Raw genomic sequence first — 21,238 nt, 5'->3', positions numbered from 1 at the left:
GTCAACTGCAGCCCCACCACAATTAAACATTACCCAGTCTAGTGTGAAGGTGAGATGTTCCCCACCCCAAACAACCACACATAGAGACAATTCCAGCCAGCAACCATCTATCCCTTGTAAACAACTTTATTCACTCTTTAAAAAGAGTCATGCAGTCATAAATATATATTGCATTGTTGCCACTGAGGTGTACACAAGTGTGTCTAGAGGTCACGATGCCCCCATGTTGTGACATGCGCCCATCACCAGAGAGTAGGCTCAGACCACTTCTTTTCCACTTGCCTGCTTGACAACAATGGGCACCATTTTGCATTTAAATTTTTTATTTATTTAAAAACAAAAGCTCTGGGATGCATGGAACTTGGCCTTTGCTGCTGAGGTGGGGGGGAGGGGGAGATACGAGAGGAGAGATACATTTTGTATGGCATTGGTGGAAATATTTCTTAGCTCTCCCTTGATGCCCGCAAAAATAACATTACCAATATTGTAATATTTTGAGAAATTCCTGGCACAATAAAAACAAAATCTCATTTCACAGGGACATTTTGGAGAACTGAGTAAAACAAGCACACACACGCTGCCCTGGCCAATCCCCTTATTTCTTGACAGAGCATTTCTCAAGTCACAGGCCTCCTCAAAAGCGATGTTATGTGTGAACAATAAACTACTGACAGGGCCACTTGCTAAGAATGCTGAGGTAAACTTGAGGAAATGCACTTTATCCTAGAACAGCCTCTTTCACAAAGTCGTTGAGGAGGCGGAGAACGTGAATGAATAAAGCTTATGGTACAGCAAACTTTTCTGGAGTTCACCATCCTTACAAAAATCTTGTGAAGACTTAACGGACAACACAGCAATTCCAGGACTCCACATTGACTGCTCCTCTGTGTGATTGTTGGCAAGTTGAAGATTGTGTTTGAGGTCTTAGTTTCTTTTTCACAGTTTACCACAATGGCCAGAGTCAGTTATAATAAGGCCAGATCCACTTGACAGTTGTTTCACAGCAAACGGCATGTACATTTGTCCCTTTGTCTCTTGCAAACAGAAAAACTGGAAGAACCAGCTGGGAGCGGGTAGCATAAAATAAATATATGAGGGAGGTATTGCCTCTTTCAAATCAGTTTTTAAAGCACTATTGATATTCAGCAGCCAAATGTTAAGTGTCCAGTATTCTTGTTACTCCTTCCTTCCTTCCATTCCCCCTTCAAGGAAAATTAAAGCAGTCTGAAGAAATGATAGTCCTAAGGCCATGTAGTGAGGAGGCAATGCATACAATTGTTCTTATTTCACAATACAAAGGAAGACCTGAGAGGATGTCTTTGCCCTTAAAGGTTGGGGCCAGTTTATGCAGAGCAAGGCAAGATGTGACCTATCCTCTTCCTCTGGAGGACTGAGAGACCATGCAGAAAGATTTGGGAATGCTGGGTCCCCAAAGAAGACTTATCTTGCAAGGGCTGGTTACCAATAGGATAGCTCCTACCGCTACTGAGGATGAACTATAAGTCAAGTACAAGTTCAAGCTAAAATGAACCTCTTCACAACCACCATTACAAGTTCATCTTGTTGAATTAGCATTTAGCAGCATGGCCAGAGATTATTGCTCAGCTATATTCTTATAAAGTTAAGTTTATTTTATAGCAGAAAAAAAGCTAAAGGACTGATAGGTAAATATAAGACAGTCCTAGTTGTTAAAAAGAAAAGGCAATCTAATCCTATTGAATCAGGAAGAGGTTCACCCTGCCATGTCAGCCCCAACAGATGCAAAAGCCCAGATACCATTAATGTTCAAGTTTCCTAAAATCTCTCAGCAATCCTATTTCAAGAACGGCAAAGCCTCAGCTGCTTTTAGTGCAGATATTCTCAAACAGGAAGATCCAAAAGGACCATGTAAGCAATTCACCAAATTGCCAGGAACTAGCCTGGGAGGAAAAGGAGGCTGGTGGCTGATAGTGCAACACAAAGATGATCAAAGAAGTGGCTCCCAAGCCAAGACAAAATTTTACAAGTGGGACTGCTTTCTAAAATGGTTGGGAACTGCATCTTCAGCATGATTTCATATGCTAATCACCAAGAAAACCATCCTAGCAGGACAATTAAATAAACGCATAATGAATTATGTCCTTTAAATTATTTTCTACAGATCAAACTTGCAATTTAAATAATGCCATGCACACAGTTCAAGGGACGGAGTGCTTTCCAAAAACCAAAACGTTACAAGCAATAGCACACTCAGTCATGCTACCACAATTTGCTACTTGGTGCCATTCTGCCATCCCAGTCACTTCCTTATGCATGGCTTTTCTTTCACTCCAGATGGGATCCTAAATTGGTGCAAATTGGTGAAGCAAGGGTGTGTATATCTCTGTGTGACTTTGCACACAAATAGGGTTGCCATACATCAGGACCGCCAAACCGGGACAAATGTAGAACAACATTTTCAAATGTAGAACTTTTTTTTTTAATGGAGGACACCCCACACCCCTTCCCAGCCTCTTAGGAGACTGAGGCCAGGAAGGGGCATGGGGCATCCTCCATTTAATAAAAAAGTGTCCTACAAAAAAAGTGTCCCTCCTTCCTGGCCTCTGAGGAGACCGAGGCCTCCTTAGAAGCCAGGAAGGAGAGCGGGGGCCGGCCGCAATCCCAGCCGGCCTCCTCCCTGGCCTTTAAGGAGGCCCTGGCCTCCTTAAAGGCCAGGAAGGCGCGCGGGGGCTGGCCGCGATCGCCACGATCCCGGCCAGCCTCCTCCCTCTTCCCTGGCTTCTAAAGAGGCCCAGGCCTCCTTAGAAGCCAGGAAGGAGAGCGGGGGCCAGCCGCGATCCCGGCCGGCCTCCTCCCTCTTCCCTGGCCTTTAAGGAGTCCCAGGCCCGAGCGGCGTGCTGAGGCCCGGGCAGCGTGCGCTGAGGAGCCCGTCCCCTTTGGCCAGCTGGCCAATGGCTGGCTGACAACAAAGCAGGGGACGAGCTCCTGCTTTAGAGACCCCGGGCCCGCGGGCGGGAAAGCCCTGGCGCAGGAGGTGCGGCGGTGGCGCTGCCGCCGCCGAGAAGGAGGAAGAAGGTGGAGCCGGAGGAGGTGGGTTGGCACTGCCCACCACTCCAGGAAGGGAAGGAGGAGGTGGGTTGGCGCCGTGGCCAGCTGCATTAGTGGCAGCGGCAATGGCCGCAGGAGCGGGCCCTGGACTGGGACAAATGCATGGCTGGGGGCCAAACCGGACCGGGACCGGGAGGGGCCCCCAAAAGCGGGATTTTCCTGGCGGCCACCGGGATATGGCATCCCTACACACAAAGAATCCCTTTTGTTAAATCTATGAGGGCTGGCTGGCTGGATAAAACCTTCCTTCCTTCCTTCCTTCCTTCCTTCCTTCCTTCCTTCCTTCCTTCCTCTAAGACAGAGCTGCTAGATGCCCTTTTATTTTTAAAGGGAATGTCATTTGACCCAGACACCTTGTCACTTCCATAGAGCACACTGTTCTGTCCTCCAATGTTAACATCCTGCAATTTAAAACAGCCCAGGTCTTGAGGAACTCTATTGAGCAGGCACTCCATTGCCCACATGATTCCCTTAGTTGTGGCCTGGCAATTAATTCTGGGGTCAAAATGTGTAGAGAAACATACCTCTCCTTCCTCAATTGCAGACATAAGGTAATGGCAAATGCCTACTTTCTTCTCTGTATGGATGGGGACAAGGAACTGGGTTAATGCATAGGCTTGAAAAGAAGGCTCTATCTTCTTCATACATTACATTTTATCAGTACATGTTCAACATGCATCTGTTACAACCTGTAGTAGATGACCCAGCATTAATTCATAGCTAAAAGAGAAACTGGGGCCATGGTGATCATCACACAAGACAACCAAGTACAGGAAAGAGAATGCTGACTTGAAAAGATGATAATGGGAAACAAACAATGGGTGTCTTTGGAGGCCTCAGTCATCAAACCCATCTCAGGTCATTCAGCCACATTGCAGTGCATTCAGTTTAACAATGAACACTACAACATAGGGAATATGAGTTGGTCATCAGAATGCTGGTTAGAATTTAAGTCTGGCTTTTGGGGGAAAATTTATATCATACCATCTCTAATATTTTACAAGATTAATGCCCACACTTTACTGCTCTTTGCATCTTCAGTGTTTTAGTGTTCAGTGTCGTGATTTTTCTCTCCAAGCATTGTGAAATCATCGAGGACACAGAGGTCCCATCATGCATTGCATATCTTCTTCATATTCGGGGTTGATGCTGCTGGCAGGGAAGTGGCATTTCAGTGTCTGTCTGTGATTCAGAGAATTGTCAACTGATGGCTGGATACCTATGAGAAGAAAAGTAATAGATGTCAGCTTAGGAGGCTCAGTGAGTACAGCAGGCTCCAGGAATGGGTATATCTGTGCCAAAGAATTGGTGGGGTACAGGTGGGAGTGGGTAAGCAAGATTCGCTCTTTAAATCTCATCAGATAGCAGCGATAGGATACTGTATGGAGCATAGAAGATATGTGGGCTTCCGGTTTATGCAGAAGTTGTGCTGCAATTGATTGAATGGCATGTGTGCCTATGATGAGCATGCACCGTGCCATTGTGAGCACAGGTCCCATTCTACTGAATGAGGCTTGAGCTTACGCAGAATTTGCCTTACGTGGGGGGGCAGATCCCCCGCATAAGGAACGGCTCCACCATATAACACATACGTAATATAACAGCATAACTGCAGTTTTATCAGCTGAAGACAAATAAAGCTCAGGAAACTGGTAACACAGTGCATACTATAATCTACCTACAACTGGTGTCTTAATTTTTATTCAAAGAAAGCCTACCACATTTGCAGGTTCTCCAGCTGATTGTGTAAAACTGGACATAAACAATTGTTGTTTGCTAGAAGCTTTCCTTAGTTTAGATGGATTACTTAACGTATATGTGTTGATCACAGTATGAATGTGGAAGCTGCTAGTGTTTCGAAGAAGAAGAAAAGAACACCTTTGCAAGTACACAAACATTTCCACTATAAAAACATGCAGATCATGTGGGGTCTGAAAGTCTATTAGACCCCTTTGTAGTTAGGTTTTGTGTCCCTACTGCAGGCATGGGCAGGCTCCTTTGGTCAGACCTTCAAATGGGGTTGTTGGGACAAATGCAAGGGTAGGAATCATGAAGCCCTCCGCAGTCCTCGTTGGACTGTGACTTCCAGTGTATCTCATAATGGTGTATTCATCTAACAAGGGTGGCTGGGAGTGGCAATTCAATATCTGGAAGGCAGCACAGTTGTCAACCCTGGACAAAATGAACAGCCTTAAAAATCTCAGCATTCCATGAATAGTCTGATATCCTTCAGATGGCAGCTAGATTCTAGTTGAATAGCCAAAGATCTAACAAATAACCGCAGTTCTGTATGATGACAGCAATGTCTCATCATAGAGAACACACACAACCAGGTAAGAAAGCAGGGAAATTTTAAGAGAGTTGCATCTTATAATCTCCCTACAACCTGTCTTAATTGAGAAATTCATAGAGCATGAACATCACTGTTCTTACTCAACTGTGGTGGCTATCTGTATTCTTGACTTTAATGGAGTGAATTAAGAAGAAGGCATTTTATTTGGCTTTGATGGAAACCACAGTCATGAATGAAGTGCCACAAGACATAAACTAGGATTTTCATTTATTACAGGAAACTACTAAGTAACTCTTTCCTGTGTATTAATTTGATTTGGCCTCAAGGCATTACATCTGCAGTCAAGAAAGCAAAACACAACTTGCATGCCTCCAGCACAGTCATCTGCTAAACAACCCAATTAACTCCTGCCAAAGAACTCTAGGTCTCATCCACTTTGCAGGGATGTCATTACAAAGTCAATGCAGTATAGATGCAAATGCAACTATTACATACAAAGCAAATATCCAACCAGAATCCCCCTTCCTGCTCCTTTCTTGATCTTTGAAGTATATTAATTCTTATTTCATTCAAAAAGGGGCCTCCGCAGAAACATAAGGTTAATGGCGATACAAAGTTAAAAAGAGCAAGAGTCAACTGTGTGCAGCAAACCTTTCAGTAATGAAAGTGAGGTTATTTAGAAACATTAGATCCAAACACAGAACACAGTTATGGGCAAACAAAAGGTTGAATTAGCAAATCCAGACTGCAAAATACCAAAGTCAGAAACAGCACAAATCAATCAGAAGGAAACAAACCACATTGTCAGACTATTTGGTACTGGGTCAAAGAATTTCAAGCAAATGAATTCAAGTAGGAGGGGGAAAATGCAGGTGAAAATTACTGTTCTATCACACAGTGAGCTAAACAAATGTTATAAGGATCACATAGCAGATACTGAGGCGCGTTACAGAGTGACCAAGAAGGGCGCTCTGCTGCCGCCGCCGGTTGCTACATCTGGGAATCGCAGTGGCCAAACCACGCAGTTCCCGGGAGCAACAAGAAAGAAGTGCCAAAATGGTGCTTCTTTCTGGGCCCCGAAGTGGCACCGCGAGGCACTAGTCGCGCACTTGTGGCATCATTTCTGTCGCGCGACATCCGGCCGCTATGCGTCCGCGACATCAAAATGGCGCCCCCCGTGTGGACGGGCGCCGCCATTTTGTACGGACTCAGTCCGTATTAGGGTTGAGGGGCATCCTGAAGGGACACCCCTTCTCAACCCTAACACGCCCCTTCCTAACCCTAGTATGCCCATTCGGCGCGTCTGTAATGCGCCCGAGAAAGCTTCAACTGCCAAAAACTTTGGGTAGCTATGCCAGTCAAAGTCAAGCTACTTTTTGTCTACATGGGGCTACCCTTGTGCCAAGTTTGGAAACTTCAATTGGTGCAAAATAAGGCAACCAGATTGGTCGTGGGTACATCTAGACCTGATCATATAAAACCTGTCCTGAAATCTCTTCACTGGCTGCCAATTAGCTTCCGGGCACGGTACAAGATGTTGGTTATTACCTTTAAAGCCCTACATGGTTTGGGTCCAGACTGCTTATGGGAGCACCTTCTTCCATACAATCCACCCCACACTTTAAAGTCTTCTGGGAAGAATTTATTACAGCCCAAATAATCTTGGCTGTCTACTGTTACCCAGAGGGCCTTTTCTACTGCCTCTCCCAGGCTACTCAATGACCTGCTAGAGGAGATCGGCCACATTACCACTCTAACAGCCTTTAAAAAGGCTGTTAAGATGGACCTCTTCTGGCAGGCATTTCCAAACTAATTGCCTCCTCTCAATGAGTATGATAGCCCCGTCCGCCCTCCTAATATAGATCTTCTGCCTCAACTGTCCTTTATCCTACTTTTAGCTTATTCCTTCAGTTATAACGTTATCTTACATTGTATTGTAATTTTATACTGTTTTTGTCTTAGGATTCGGAATGGGGTGGGGAGGAGATTATTTTTAAACTGTATTTGATATCCATTCTTATTATGTTTTATATTTTGATATTGTAACCCACCTCGATTCCCTATGAGAAGGTGGACTATAAATAAATCATATTATTATTATTATTATTATTATTATTATTATTATTATTATTATTATTATCCTCTGGCTTACGCTGACAAGCCTGGGCTACAAGGACATATTTTCTGGCCCAGAATAAAGCCACTTCTTATGGACCTAATAGGACAAAATCCATAAAGGCTTTCAGAACAACTTACAGTTGTTGTTGTTAACTGCAGTCAAGCCAACTTTGACTTATGGTGACCCTAGGAATGAGAGACCTCCTAGTCACCCTATCATCAACAGCCTGCTCAGGTTTCAAAGACTCAGGACCCTGCCGTCCTTGATTGATCCCATCCATAATGTAACCTTCCTCTTTTCCTACTGCCTTCTGCCTTACCAAGCATTACTGTCTTGTCTAATGAAAATACAACCATTTCATTTTTAGCAGCCCACATTGTCCACAGGATTCTTCTCCAGCATCACATCTCAAATGAGTTGAGTTTCTATCGGCTTTCTTCACTGTCCAGCTTTTACAACCATACATAGATATTGGAAATACAATAGCATGGACAATCCTAACTTTAGTATTCAATGATATACCTTGATACTTCAGGATCTTGTCTAGTTCTTTCATAACTGAACTTGCAAGTCCTATGTTTATTCTCATTTCCTGACTGCTGTCTCCTTTCTGTTTAACTTTATGAAAAAATCTTGAACTATTTCAATGTCTTCGTCATCTACTTGAAAGTAATATAAACCATCTGTAGCTTTTTGTTTTGTTTTTGTGTTCATCTCTAAAACTGCCTTTGCACATTCCTTAACTTTCTTCAGTAATGATTCCACATTCAACTGTAAAACTGCCTTTGCACTTTCTTCCTTGACTTTCTTCAGTAATCCTTCCAAGTCTGTGCTATTTTCTTTTAGTAGTGTGATGTCATCTCCATGTCTTAAATTGTTGATGTTCCTTTCTCCAATTTTCATGCCTCCTTCCTTCAAGATTAATCCTGCTTTACATATAATATATTCAGTATACAAGTTAAACAGATAAGGTGATAAAATGCAGAACTGCCTGATGCCCTTGCTAATTGGAAACCATTCTGCTTGTCTGTATTTTGCCCTGACAGTGGACTTTTGTCCTGAGCACAGGTTACGAATCAGGACAACCAAATGTTGTGGCACACTCATTTCTTTAAGAGGAATCCATAGTTTTTCATGACTTACACAGTCAAAGGCTTTGCCATAATTTATAAAGCACAGGCTGATTTTCTTTTGAAATTCTTTGGTGTGTGCCATTATCCAACATATGTTGATTCCTGGTGCCTCTTCTTATTCTGAATTCAGCATGGACATTTGGCATTTCTCACTCCATATATGGTAAAAGAAATTGTAGAACTTCACTTGCATGGGAGATTAATGCAATGGTCCTGTAGCTACTGCAGTCCCTCATATTCCCTTTCTTGGGAACCAGAATGTATACTGAGAGCTTCCAAACCGTGGGTGATTCTTCTGTTTTCCATATTTGTTGACAGAATTTAGTAAAAACTAGTGTAGATTCTGTATCTGTACCTTGAAGCAGCTCTATTGGCAAGACATCTGTTCCTGGCGATTTATTTTTCTCGGTGCTCTGAGTGCACCTTCCACTTCACTTTCTAAATTTGTAGGTTCATTTTCAAATCATTCTTCCTTAAATTAATCTGTCATCTTTTCAGCTCTCTTATACAGATTTTGCATTATATACTTTGGCTGCTTTTGCTACATCTCTCCTCACTATTAATGCCACCCTATTTCTTCTTAGATTTTCATTTCCTGAATAAAACACTGTGTAATTACTGTTGTTATTAACTGCCCTCAAGTCAACCTTGACTCATGGTGACCCTGTGGATGAGATATCTCCAAGATCCCCTTGTCCTCAACTACTCTGCTCAGGTCCTGCAGACTTAGGCCCATGGACTCCTTGATCAAGTCTAACCATCTGGCATGTGGTCTTCCTCTCTTTCTACTGCCATCTACATTTCTCAGAATCATTGTGTTTTCTAATGAATCATTCCTTCTCTTGATTTGGCTAATGTACAACAATCTCAATTTTGACTCTGAGGGAGAGTTCAGACTTGATCTGTTATAGAACCAATTTGTTTGTCTTCTTGGCCATCCACAGTATCCTCAGCACTCTTCTCCGGCACCACATCTCAAAAAAGTTGACGTTCTTTCTATCAGCTTTTTGATAGCAATAGCAGCTTCATTTATATACTGCTATTACACACTCACTGCCCAGCTCTCACATCTATACATGGTGATGGGGAATACAATGTCATGGGCAATCCTCACTTTAGTGTTCAGTTATTGCACTTTAGGATCTTGCCCAGTTCTTTCATAGCTGCCCTTCCCAGTCTTAGTCTTCTTCTGATTTCTTGACTGCAGTCTTCATTCTGGGTCAATATTGGAGCCAAGGCATGAGAACTCTTTTGATTTTCTTGTTATCTAGGATTAATTCTTGTAAATCTTCAATGGTCATTTTTTTTCCTTTATGTTCAGCATTAAGCCTACCTTGGTGCTTTCCTCCTTGCCCTTTTTCAGTGATTGCTCCAAGTCTTTGTTGGTTTCTGTGAATAGTATGGAATTGTCTGCATATCTTAGGTTGTTAGCACACGCCCTGAGCAAGCTTGGCAGCAAATAACTGAGGCATCGTAACTGAGCAGATCATTACATATAAGAAGCAGCATATCTAGTCCTCTGCAGTCTGGCTTTTCCTATATCATTTACACCTCGGAGTACAAGGAAGCCCTTCTGTTGGTGTGTCTGCAAAAGTGATGGAAGAAATTACGTTGTTCTGCCAAGATATTATGTGCAAAGAGAAAGTGATACCTCATTCAAAAACAAAGCATTCCTCTCAAAAAAAAAAAAAACAACCCAAAACCCTGAACTTGCAGTGTTCATTAAAAAATGTCTTAAAAAGGAGAGAGGGAGCGAGGGAGCAAGAGAGAGAGCACACTACATTTTGTTTTCCAGTAGAAATGAACAAGAGAAGAGACTTCACATATCTCATACCTATTCCTCAATGTTTATGGGACAGGACTCCGGAACTGCAGCTGTTTAGTAAAGAAGACCAGAAGCAAATGGTGAACAAGAGATAAGACAGACAACACAAATGCATATACATGCAAAAGAAAGAAAGAGAATGAGTGTGTGTGAGAGAGAGAGAGATGACAGAAAAAGGAATGTTTCCTACACTGTAAAAATATGTCAGCCCAGGATGATTTTCATAGAAGCCGTTATGTTGCAACACTTTGGAATAATATTCTAAGTCAACAATTCCATGCAAACATTCATAAATGGGCAACAAGATCCTGTTACTTATATGGATATTGATGCTATGATATATCATGTATATACATTCTATATCAGAACATTGCTAAGAGATCAAAATAAAAGTACAATATGACCCCCAAAGGCAGGGGGTTGCAGTAATATGAACAGACTAAACTAGCTTCTCATGGGCGGGATACAGACCGCCGCTTTGCGGCGGTCTCCCGCCGGCGCCATTTGCTCCGCGAGGGAGCCGCAGCAGCCAAACCGCGCGGCTCCCGCGCGGAGCAAAAAAGAAGCTCCATTTCGGAGCTTCTTTTTGCGGCGCCTTTATGACGTCGCGAGGCGCCTGGCGCGGACTCGCGACGTCATAGGCGCCGCGACACGTACGGACGCTCAGCGTCCGATACGTAAACATGGCGGCGCCCATGTGGAAGGGGCGCCGCCATGTTGTACGTATTCTATACGTACTAGGGTTAGGGGGGTGCGGAAGCACCGCCCCTTCCTAACCCTAGTACGTATAGAAGACGTACTTTATGGCGGTCTGTATCCCGCCTTTGATTTCAGACTTGGGTTGTAAGATTGACACACAGTAGACTTGGAGTCTGAACTTCTGCCACAGCCTCACCTTTATTTATTAAAATGTATACCCCCATATTCATCAAGGATCTGCAAAATGGCTTGAACCAGTGACAATAAATAAATAAATAAATAAATAAATAAATAAATAAGCAAGCAAGCTCACCTGGGAAATTTAAAATGGCAAAGTTCTGACTCTTACATAAAACTCCCCAAAATTGAAAGTGGAAGTTACTCTGCGCCATAAACATGTACTATTTTTAGTTCAGCCTAACTGCTTAAACATGGGGTGATTTGATTAACTGTATATTTTAATTCAAAGATATAACCATGTTAGTCTGTAGAATAAGTATGTAGAGAGCTCTTGTAGCATCTTTGCGACTAACTGAAACAAGTTGGCAGCATGAGCTTTTGTAGACTCCAGTCTACTTCCTTAGATGCTTTTGGTGGAGTGGTCCACTCTACCAAAAGCATCTGAGGAAGCAGACTGGAGTCTACAAAAGCTCATGCTGCCAACTCCGTTCTTTCAATTTGTCTCAAAGATGCTACAAGATCTCTCTACATACTATATGTTTTTAACGGTCACAAAAAAGCAATGGACAGGAAGTGTTCATAGATTCTGGAATATAGAAAAATTAATGTCTCTTGATGACTACATCTGAGTGGTTCCATTTTCAGAGATTAATGCAAAGTCCCTCAAATGTATTCTGCTTGCACCTGGGAGATTGTGTGGTGGCATCCTGTTAGCAACATATGTACATATAAGTGTGGCTGGCCTACATGCATGCATGCATGGGACTGTTCTCTTAACTTTTTCCACCTTCATCCTGGTGGCTATTAGGTACTTGAATGGGCTACTACTGCAGCTGCTTTCCAACAGAAAGGATAGCAATGTGAGAGGTAGTTCAGATGATGAACATCCAGCTGGTTTGGGCTCTGAAAGGAAGGAAAATGAGAATGCACTCCCTTTGTGACCACATTCTTGTTTCTTTTCTCCTCTGAGCCAAAGCCAGCCACTTCTCCTTCATTTGAGTTGCTCCAACCACCCATAAGTGGTGGCAACAGCAACAACAGCTCCTCCTGGGGCTTGACGATGGCCAGGGTGGGAAGAGAACATGGAGCTTTGTAGGTGGAGAATTATGCTCACACTGCTTGATGTAGGATCCACATATGCATTTGACCTATGTCTTAGCAAAGCAAAATGTGTATCAGGAAACAAAAAACCACATACATAGGGCTGTTGGTATCCATTGAGGTTTGGTTTCAGGGCCCCCCATGGATACCAAAATCTGTAATGCTCAAGTCCCATTATATACAATGACAAAGTAAAATGCTGTCCCTTATATAAAATGGCAAAATCAGTTTTCTTTTGGAATTTATATATATATGTAATAGATTTTCAAGCCATGGATGGTTGAATTTCTGGATAAAAAAATCCATGGATATGGAGGGCCAACTGAACTGATTTCCTTCCTATTGGTGCAGTTGTTGGTTTCCTTTTTGTAGTCATTTCAATTTCACTAAATCACCACTTTGGGCTCCTGCTTACCATTTGTTTTCTACTACACAAAACATGCACAAATCATTTCAAGTGTGAATAGTGCATGTATGCGTTTACTGCTTTGAGCTTTTCCCCTCTCCTTCCCCCAGAATACAAGTGCTGGTAAAAACGATCATGGCCTGCTCGTATTGAAGGGAAATTTGATGACAGTATCCGATACAATTCCTTTGTATTTCATTATCTCATAAGCATGTGCACCTCAGAAAGAAATGGTCCTCATTCTCCTACACATCTTCCTCTCTTCCAAGTAAACCATCATAAAGAGTGGCATTTTTACTAGGTGCACTTACCTTTGTATCCAGTCATTCTTGAAAAACAGACTGCAGAGACTAAGATATATCCCTCACCAGAAGAAGAAAAAGAAGAGGAGGAATAGGAGGAGCAGAGAAAGGAAGAGGTAGAGGAGCAGGGAAGAAGGGCTGAGATGGAGTGGGATTACCCACTCAGATAAATCTAAACAGTGTATCTAGAGGACAATTAATTAAAACAGGAGTTCAGTCTTTGGAGTGAAGAAAATGCAGTGTGAGGGAAACTAGAGGACACCTTCAGAAATGCTCTTCTGCCATTCAATCAGCCATACATAGCATGGTGCAAGCAATGTGCTAAAGTGCTCAAGACCACATGCACCTGTGGACAAGCAGCTCAAGGAATCATTCCCCATTCAGTGTCATATATGCCTTTTGTGCCACTGATACCAGTCCATGTTGCTTCCTTTATTTCTATAAAGCAAAAGTAGAAGCTTGTAAGAGGATTTGGCTCTGTTCTGTACCCATACAAAGGGGGTACACATGGGAAAGAGAAGGACAAAGGATTCCTGTAAGTAAGAAAGCCATCCAAAGGGTGCCTGTAAGGCAGAAGAGGTGAAGCCAATCTTGTGATGGCATATTCCTTGTCCAATTTATTCCACAGGGCTCTTAATGTCCAATTCCTATTTCTAAGGTTTGATCAATACTGCAAGCAACACCAGGGAATATTTTGCAGATGGAGTCCAGATGATCAAGGTAAAGATGTGATCATATGTCCAAAGTAATTTGTGAATTTAGTCCACATCATTTTTGAAAATAGCTTTACAAATAAGGAAAGAGGACCCACTGCAAGGTTTCTCTAGCAATATGTTCCATTACTTCCTTCTGTAAGGAAATAGGAAGCCTGAGATATTTAATATGAGCGTACACATAGTTTGCTAGTCAATAGCAAGGTTGTCATCAACAACTATTGGGTCTGCCTATATATTATACTATGAGAAAAACTGTTGCACCAATTAATTGCCAAAACTACACACAAGCTCATATTTTCCAATCTCTCTATTTTTATAATTGATTATTTTTTTTCCTGAAAAGAGCCATAGAATTCAGTGTTAGGGATACTCAATTTTCCATGACAGATAAAGTTGGGGGGGGGGCCCACTGGATTTGCTACAGTTCTACTGCATATGCTAGCTCCTGTTCACTATCTTCCAGTTCAAAGGATAAAGATATACAGTCGTTGCTGCCTATTCAAGGAACTGCAGTCCAAAATACCTTGCCATTCTATTTGTTCTAATACCAATTGATTAGTTTACTATTGCAAAGATGTTAGGTGATATGAAATAGGCTTAGTTGCACAATATATTATGTAATTAGGTACCATGTTTCACCCTTTCTTTAGGGAGTTCCCTAATAACAATTCTAAAACATCTTGATATAGTTGAAAAATACTTCACTACGGTTCCATATCAGCAACTTTTGGTTTGAAAAATGAAATTGATTAATGTTCTTTGCATCTATATTCATCTTGTATGACAAACAATCAAACAAAAAAAGAGGTGGCAAGAGTTAATTCTTGTTTTCTGGCTTTGTGGCATTTTCTCTATTTCACGTTCTTGGGTAGATTCCAATTTTTCAACTGTCTTCCAACTGATTCAGTTTGCAGCCAACCTCTCTCAAGGGCTGTGGGTAAACAGCACTAATGACTAACAACCAGCCCTTATCTGCTTGACTGAAAAAGAATCATAAACATTTCCCAGCTTAAAAGATCACAATTGGAGGTGTCATGGATACACACTAAATTGTACTTAACAAGGCATTTGCTTCAGATTTTGTCCAGCTCTGGGCTTTTTATACAGAGATGTATCATTTGGAAGTAGCAACAATTACAAGGACAGAATATGGGGCACTATTTTCACCTCTTGGCTCCAAATGACTTTGCATGTGTCTGTGTTTAAATGATTCCTGCCCCACAAGAAAGATGGCATTTGTTACTATTGTTACAGGGGCTCTTATCTGCTGGCACATATGCTGTTTCACAGTAAAGCTCGGATTAACTACAGAATTTCCCAAGTGGAATAAATTATAAATGAGGACAAAGATGACAGCAAAAGGAAAAGGTTCGTTTGCTAGCAGCTATGTAAGAAAGGGTGATTAAGAAAGATCAAGAAAGTTCTCCTCAATAGCAGTGAAATACACCAGCCCAAAAGATTTTTACAGGTATTACAAATTTACAGCCTTGAAGCTTCGGGGGAACTAAAGTAAGCAAGAGATGGGTTGCTATGGTTTTACAAAATGAAAGCAAATTTACTGACATGGGAGGAAAGGTCTGTAGCTTCTCCATTTTGAGGATTTGGGGCATAAACCAGAAAAGGTTAGGTACACTCTGAGTCCAGCTGAAATCAATTAAATCTGAACATATACAAGGTTCAGGGAACACATTTTTGATGTGCCAAATCTTCCCTAAAAGGTACTCACAACACAACCCACCAAGGATTGCAGCTGTGGAAGAACCAAACATTTCGATATAAACTTAGAATTGTGCCCAATGGTTTCCAAATCTAGAGACAGGAGCTACCATCATTTTGATTTTAATTCGTTCAGGACCAGTAGTACCAAAGTACCAATTTTCACATCTGTGATGAGTGAACCCACTCCCTCCTTCCTCACAGATCAATTTCATCCAGACCCATAAAAGGACAGCCAGTAAAATTTTCCAACCATTCAGCAACCTGGAGGAGTGGAAGGGTTAAGGCATGGGTTAGGAAAACAAAACCAAGAACTGTGTTGGCTTAGAGTGAACATGAACTTTCACACTGATGAAATCCAGTGGGACAGAAAGATCAATGAAAGAGCAAAAACACACACAAGATGTACCCACAGTTGGTAACAAAGTAAGGTGGGGATGAAATCCTGATGCTAAGACAAGATATATTAAACATGGCTCTAACTACATTATGTTCATACTTGTCCACTAATTATCTTTGACACTACTAGGATAGCTACGTGTAAGGTAAGAATTGAAACTGAAGGAATTTGTGCAATGACTTGGACAATGACTGGTTCTTGTTTTAGTATGAATGACAGTGATGGGATGACATAGATACTATAAAGTAGATCTTCCTGTGCAGCACTGATTCTTTTCATATCTAGCAGAACTAACCAATGCTCGCTCATGACTTTATCCTGCATGCCTACGGGCCCATCTAGGTTTTGTGCTGCACCTAAGATATTCTGCAGCCCAAGGCTGGAAACAAGATGGCAGCCTTTCCTGTCACCATATACAGAAGCAATCTTTAGACTAGACTGACAACTGAGCCTTATGACAATGAGGCAGTGTCCTTCACCAGAACTGATGCTGCAAGCTAGAGGACATAGGATCATACAAAGATCTACTACAACCTAAAAGAGAGGGACAGGTTGTTCCAGAGGAACTTCCATGAGGCGGTCTGCCAGCATCTGCTACTTAAGAGAGTCATCTCACTCTCAGCAACCTGGGAAGAATCTCATACTTTCTGAATCTTGGGCTCAGAACCAAAAGTTAATCCTGCTTCTTATACTATGTGTATGTGAACAGGTCTGCATTACACCCTACCAGTTGCTTTTACTGTTATAGATTTTCTCCAAAAAACTTTGGAAATGGTAGTTCTCTGAAAGGACTAGGATAGTCAGAGTCTCCAAAACTAGCTACAGCCAAACCTAAAGTGGAGAGTTCCAATAACACTGTTTCCTGTCCCCTCCCCTCAGATTTTAAAAAAATAGAGACCGATATAGCAGAAGGGAGGAGACAGAAGGACAAAGAAAAGGGAGGGAATGGTTTACATATATAGTAAATATTTTGAAATAGGCATCATCTTGTAGGTCAGCTTAAATATGACTCTCAGGTCTGCAACTACTGAAGACTAATGGGCTAGAGACCTTTAACAGAGAAGCTTCAGAACTTTTCAGAGACTACAATTACCAGAGCTCACTAGAGAAAGCCATATAGAAAACATTACCTTAAAGATTGCAATACCTGAAATTTATTTCTATTTTGTAGTGCGATGCTATGTTTGGCAGAGCCGGACAAGTGGGCTATGGTTTTAAGTTATCAGAAAATTGTCCTAGCTGAATGTTATTCTTTCTCCATACTTCTGCAGGTTGTACATCTATATGTATACACAAAGAATAGTGCTCAACACCTGTCAGAGAGGTGACAGATATTCAAGAGAGGGGTGAGGGTATGTAAGAGAGTCCCTTCCCACTTCCCCACAAAGTTCATGTTCAGCAGACTGCCACTCACCAGGTAAGCAGGCCTCAGAGCACAGCTTATTGTCCAGTGCTTTCACGCTTGCGTTGCCAATGTCATTGTTATTGTCACACTCCATACCTAGGTATGCTCCTGTGCTTTGGCCTGTAATGGAGTTAATGTAGTTAGAAAGGGGACAGGGGCTTTGAATTAATGTTTTTTCCCTCCTTAAAATCATGGAAAAGAAAACACTTTATATTGGGAATTGGAAGTAAAACAGAGAAGACCTAAACAACAAGCAGTGGGGTAGAGAGTGGACAATAAGGCATGGGGTTGGAAAGTGTTTGCATTAAGCCATCCTCACTGCTTCCCTCAACCACCTCCATTTTCCTGCTTGTTTCAAGACAACTGCTGACAATAAGGAAGGTTATACCTAACTTGTAAGGGCAATAAATAAGCAGGCACAGAAATACAGGGCTATAGGACATCTGAGGAAAACTCAAGAAAATAGCTTCTAAGAAGCTCTCATGCTTTTGCAACTGCCTGGCCTATATCCAATCCCCGTGGATGATGTAAAATCAATACTTACACACACACAAACAAAAAACACTCACCATACATTTTCTACTGTAAAAGCCCAATAAACTGTTATTTTCCCAGCAAGGGTAATACAACAGAAATTTACAAAAGAGTAAGGTAATAGCATGATAAAAAGCATTATTGACTTGCCAGTGGAAGGATACCTCCCACTGGGCATACCACTCTCTTCAGGCAGCCCTGGGAAATGGTAGTTCTTTGAGGAGCAGATATGGATTTCTAACAGAATACTCATCACCTTCACAAAAAAACTATATTTTTCAAGATTCGTTGTGGAAGGCCGTGAGAGTTACACTGGAATAAAACTAAAATATCTTTCACATTAAACAATTATAGTGTTTGATACCACTTAAACATATCCAAGGAATTTGGGGATTTGTAGTTTCCTGGGGCATAAACATTCTCTGGATGTGGATTGTAAAGTCCCCTCCTTCAACCTAGGATTCCACAGGATGCAGCCATGGCAGTTAAAGTGTTATAATTGTGTGGTGTGAACGAGACATAATCTTGCCAACTTGTTTTTCATTATAATATTCCAGATGACATTTAAACTAAGCAGTTTTTCAAAGGGGGGAGGGATTGATGCATATAATTAAGTTTTAGGATGTGAAAAAGAAATGTTGCTATTGATCTCAAAAGAGTAAACACAAACTTTGCAATAGCAAATCTTTATATTGATTTCTACAACTACAACAACAAAACAACTTTGGTGAGGAAGAGTAGCTCCCCTCTTTAACAACTTCCTTTTGAAGTACAAGAATAAAAGTATTATAATATTAATGTTTTAGGTGATCTTTTTACTTAATAAAACATGCATACTATCCAGCCTGTCCTGCTTTCATCCTTTGCTGTGAACTGCAAGAACGCACAAGAACTAGTGCAAGACCACACACACACACACACAAAAAGCCTTGCAAGAACATCAGGGACCCATTCAAATCATACAATTACTGTGCGATGATTCAACTTTAACTGCCATGGTTTCATGCTATAGAATCATGGGACTGACAGTTTAGGAAAGTTACTTAAGACCTCTCAGCCAGAGAGCTCCTCTGGTGCCTCTAACAAAATTACAAATCCCAGGAGGATTCTATAGGGAGCAACCATGGCAGTTAGACATGGAATTATAGCACTATAATTGTGCACTGTAAAAACAGCTAAGCCGGGACCTCTAAATAAGAATGTCCTTCCCTTGTCCCATTTTAAAAAAAAGCTATTCCACTATTTTGGCTGTCAAGACAAATATTTATGGATTAGAAAATCAAGACTGTTTCATCAACCATCAAAAAGCAAAACTAAGACATGGCAGAGGACTCTGGCTTAACTCATTAATGGAGTGGGCTGGTGAATCTATGTTGCATGATGGTCGTTGGAAGCAAGCATGCAAGCCTGCTGGAACCTCAGAAGCGCAGAAAGCACCAAAGCAGAAGCTCTGGGCAGGGAAGGCAGAGGTGCAGGGAGCAAGAAAAGGAATGGTGTAATCTGTTGGCCCACAGAAAAGTCATCATGGCTTCTTGAATACTGCCATATACAGTTTTATTTACAAAATGAGTGAGATACCTAGTAGCTGGTTATAAAGGGTGTGTAAAAAAAAAGTGAGAAAAAGAAAAAATGCCATGGTCTGTCACAAACAGGTGACATGTCAAAAAACTCAGAGAACTTACAATCTGCTTTGCCTGTTACTGGTAAATCTGTTCCACTCCCACTGCTGGTTTGGTTACATACAAAAGAAAGCACCAGCATGAAGCAGCTCCTCATTAAGCATCTTGATCAATCCCTAAGTGCCATTGTGACAATATTATCCAGACGCAGAAACCTGCCCCTAATTATCAGGTTTTATTTGCCAGTGATCTGCACACGCTTTATGGATGCCACCTTCTTAAATCACAATATATGTATGGGTTTGACTTTTAATTTTGCACTTAGTAAGCATCTTCTTGACCTATGTCCACGGTTGCCTGCTTTTTACTGAGCACAAGGAACTCATGTTTACTTCCAAAAGTGAAGCCTGAGATTCTCAGGGTCATAAGAAAGTCCACAAGTCTATCAAGAACTCTCAGTGGGGTGTGACCTGCCTATCCTTAGTGGATTTAAAGGTCTCATGAGGAGCTTCTATGAAGTGGAAAATTTTACTGACTTTGTAATACAAAAGAAGGAGAGGAAGCACCAGTATGAGAGAACTTTCAGACAATCTTGAACCAATGTGAAGCCCCCCACAAAAAACTATAATCTTGAACCAAAGTTGTACAGGACCAAAGACCCCTAGCGATAAATGAGGGGCACTTCATCATTGGTGAAGAAACTTATGATGTGTACTTCATCCATGTGCCCACAGAATCTGAACAATTACTACAGATGCTAGGAACATGCCTAAACCTTACCAACATTGAACTCCCCAAGTGAACCGCCTTTTAAATGACTGCTATCCATTAAATTTCAAGAGAAAATGAATCTAAATAACTTGGGGTGGATCTTTACTTGACCAACTCACCAAATTCTCTTCTTGAAATTAATGAGACTGAAGAAGGAGAAAAGGACAAAGAATATCCATTCTTTTTAAATATAATAAACTCTGTAGTCCATATTTTTGAGGGGGAAATAGCTCTTTCCACTTTTTTTCTTTGTGACTGAATGCAGATAAAGTGAATGTTCACCCCAACTTTTTGGCAGTGAAACATACTAGTGAAAATGTTTTGGAAAATCTGTCAAATCCCTTCATAGTAAAGTTCTGCTTGTAATCATAACTTCAGTTTCTAGCTTATATATCAAATAAGAGACCCTTCCATCCCCTCCTAATACATGAGCATTCAGTTTAAACTGAATGCTCATTTTACCCAAGAGTATATCTGACAGGGAAGCTTTATTCTTCCCTGTTGTCCATTGTGAATGCTGCCAGCTGGATATGGATTTCAAACAAACATGGGAGAAGGAGTAACGATCCATTGCTCTGTTACCATCTTCCTGGGTGGGAGAGTCATCCTCTTCTTCCATGACATCATTCCCCTGCCACAAAAGATAAGAAAGTGTGAACATTAAAAATAAAGGGACTTGCCAAGCATAGAGGAAGACTGAAACCATTTTATTGGATTTGAGGGCTCTCCTTCACGAAGCACTAGGAGAGCTACTTCCTATGTCTTTTCCCTGCAAGAACCTGCCATAAAAAACATACAAAGCTAAAACATGTAAGAGCATTGTTGTGTGGTGCAGATGCTGTTAGCCTATATTACTTCAGAATATAGGTGGAGGATTACATGTCTGAGTGTTCCTCTGCCAGCCAAACAATTTGCATAGCACATCCTGAATT

At 41.5% G+C, this 21,238-nt stretch overlaps 1 protein-coding gene across 5 annotated transcripts in view; it reads right to left on the bottom strand.

The window, feature by feature from the left end:
• Positions 1 to 116: 116 nt before the first annotated feature.
• The window catches only part of RNF157 (ring finger protein 157), a 107,401-nt gene continuing 86,279 nt past the window's right edge, over positions 117 to 21,238 (bottom strand). Inside the window, exons 17-20 of one of the 5 annotated variants that reach the window (XM_089535407.1) lie at positions 20,889 to 20,937; positions 17,392 to 17,502; positions 10,467 to 10,507; positions 4,219 to 4,306 (exon numbers count right to left, since the gene is read on the bottom strand). In XM_089535407.1, the coding sequence (XP_089391533.1) occupies positions 10,467 to 10,507; positions 17,392 to 17,502; positions 20,889 to 20,937 (201 nt within the window). In that variant the 3' untranslated portion in view covers positions 4,219 to 4,306. Of the gene's footprint in view, positions 4,307 to 10,466; positions 10,508 to 17,391; positions 17,503 to 20,888; positions 20,938 to 21,238 lie in introns of all 5 variants that reach the window. The other 4 variants (XM_089535399.1, XM_089535423.1, XM_089535432.1 and 1 more) reach the window with 4 other exon arrangements.

The sequence above is a fragment of the Sceloporus occidentalis genome, unplaced genomic scaffold (genome assembly GCF_023333645.1).
Source record: "Sceloporus occidentalis isolate IW3139 unplaced genomic scaffold, rSceOcc1.0.p SCAF_1, whole genome shotgun sequence".
Lineage (NCBI taxonomy): Eukaryota > Metazoa > Chordata > Lepidosauria > Squamata > Phrynosomatidae > Sceloporus > Sceloporus occidentalis.
This window is presented reverse-complemented; position numbering and strand designations above follow the sequence as displayed.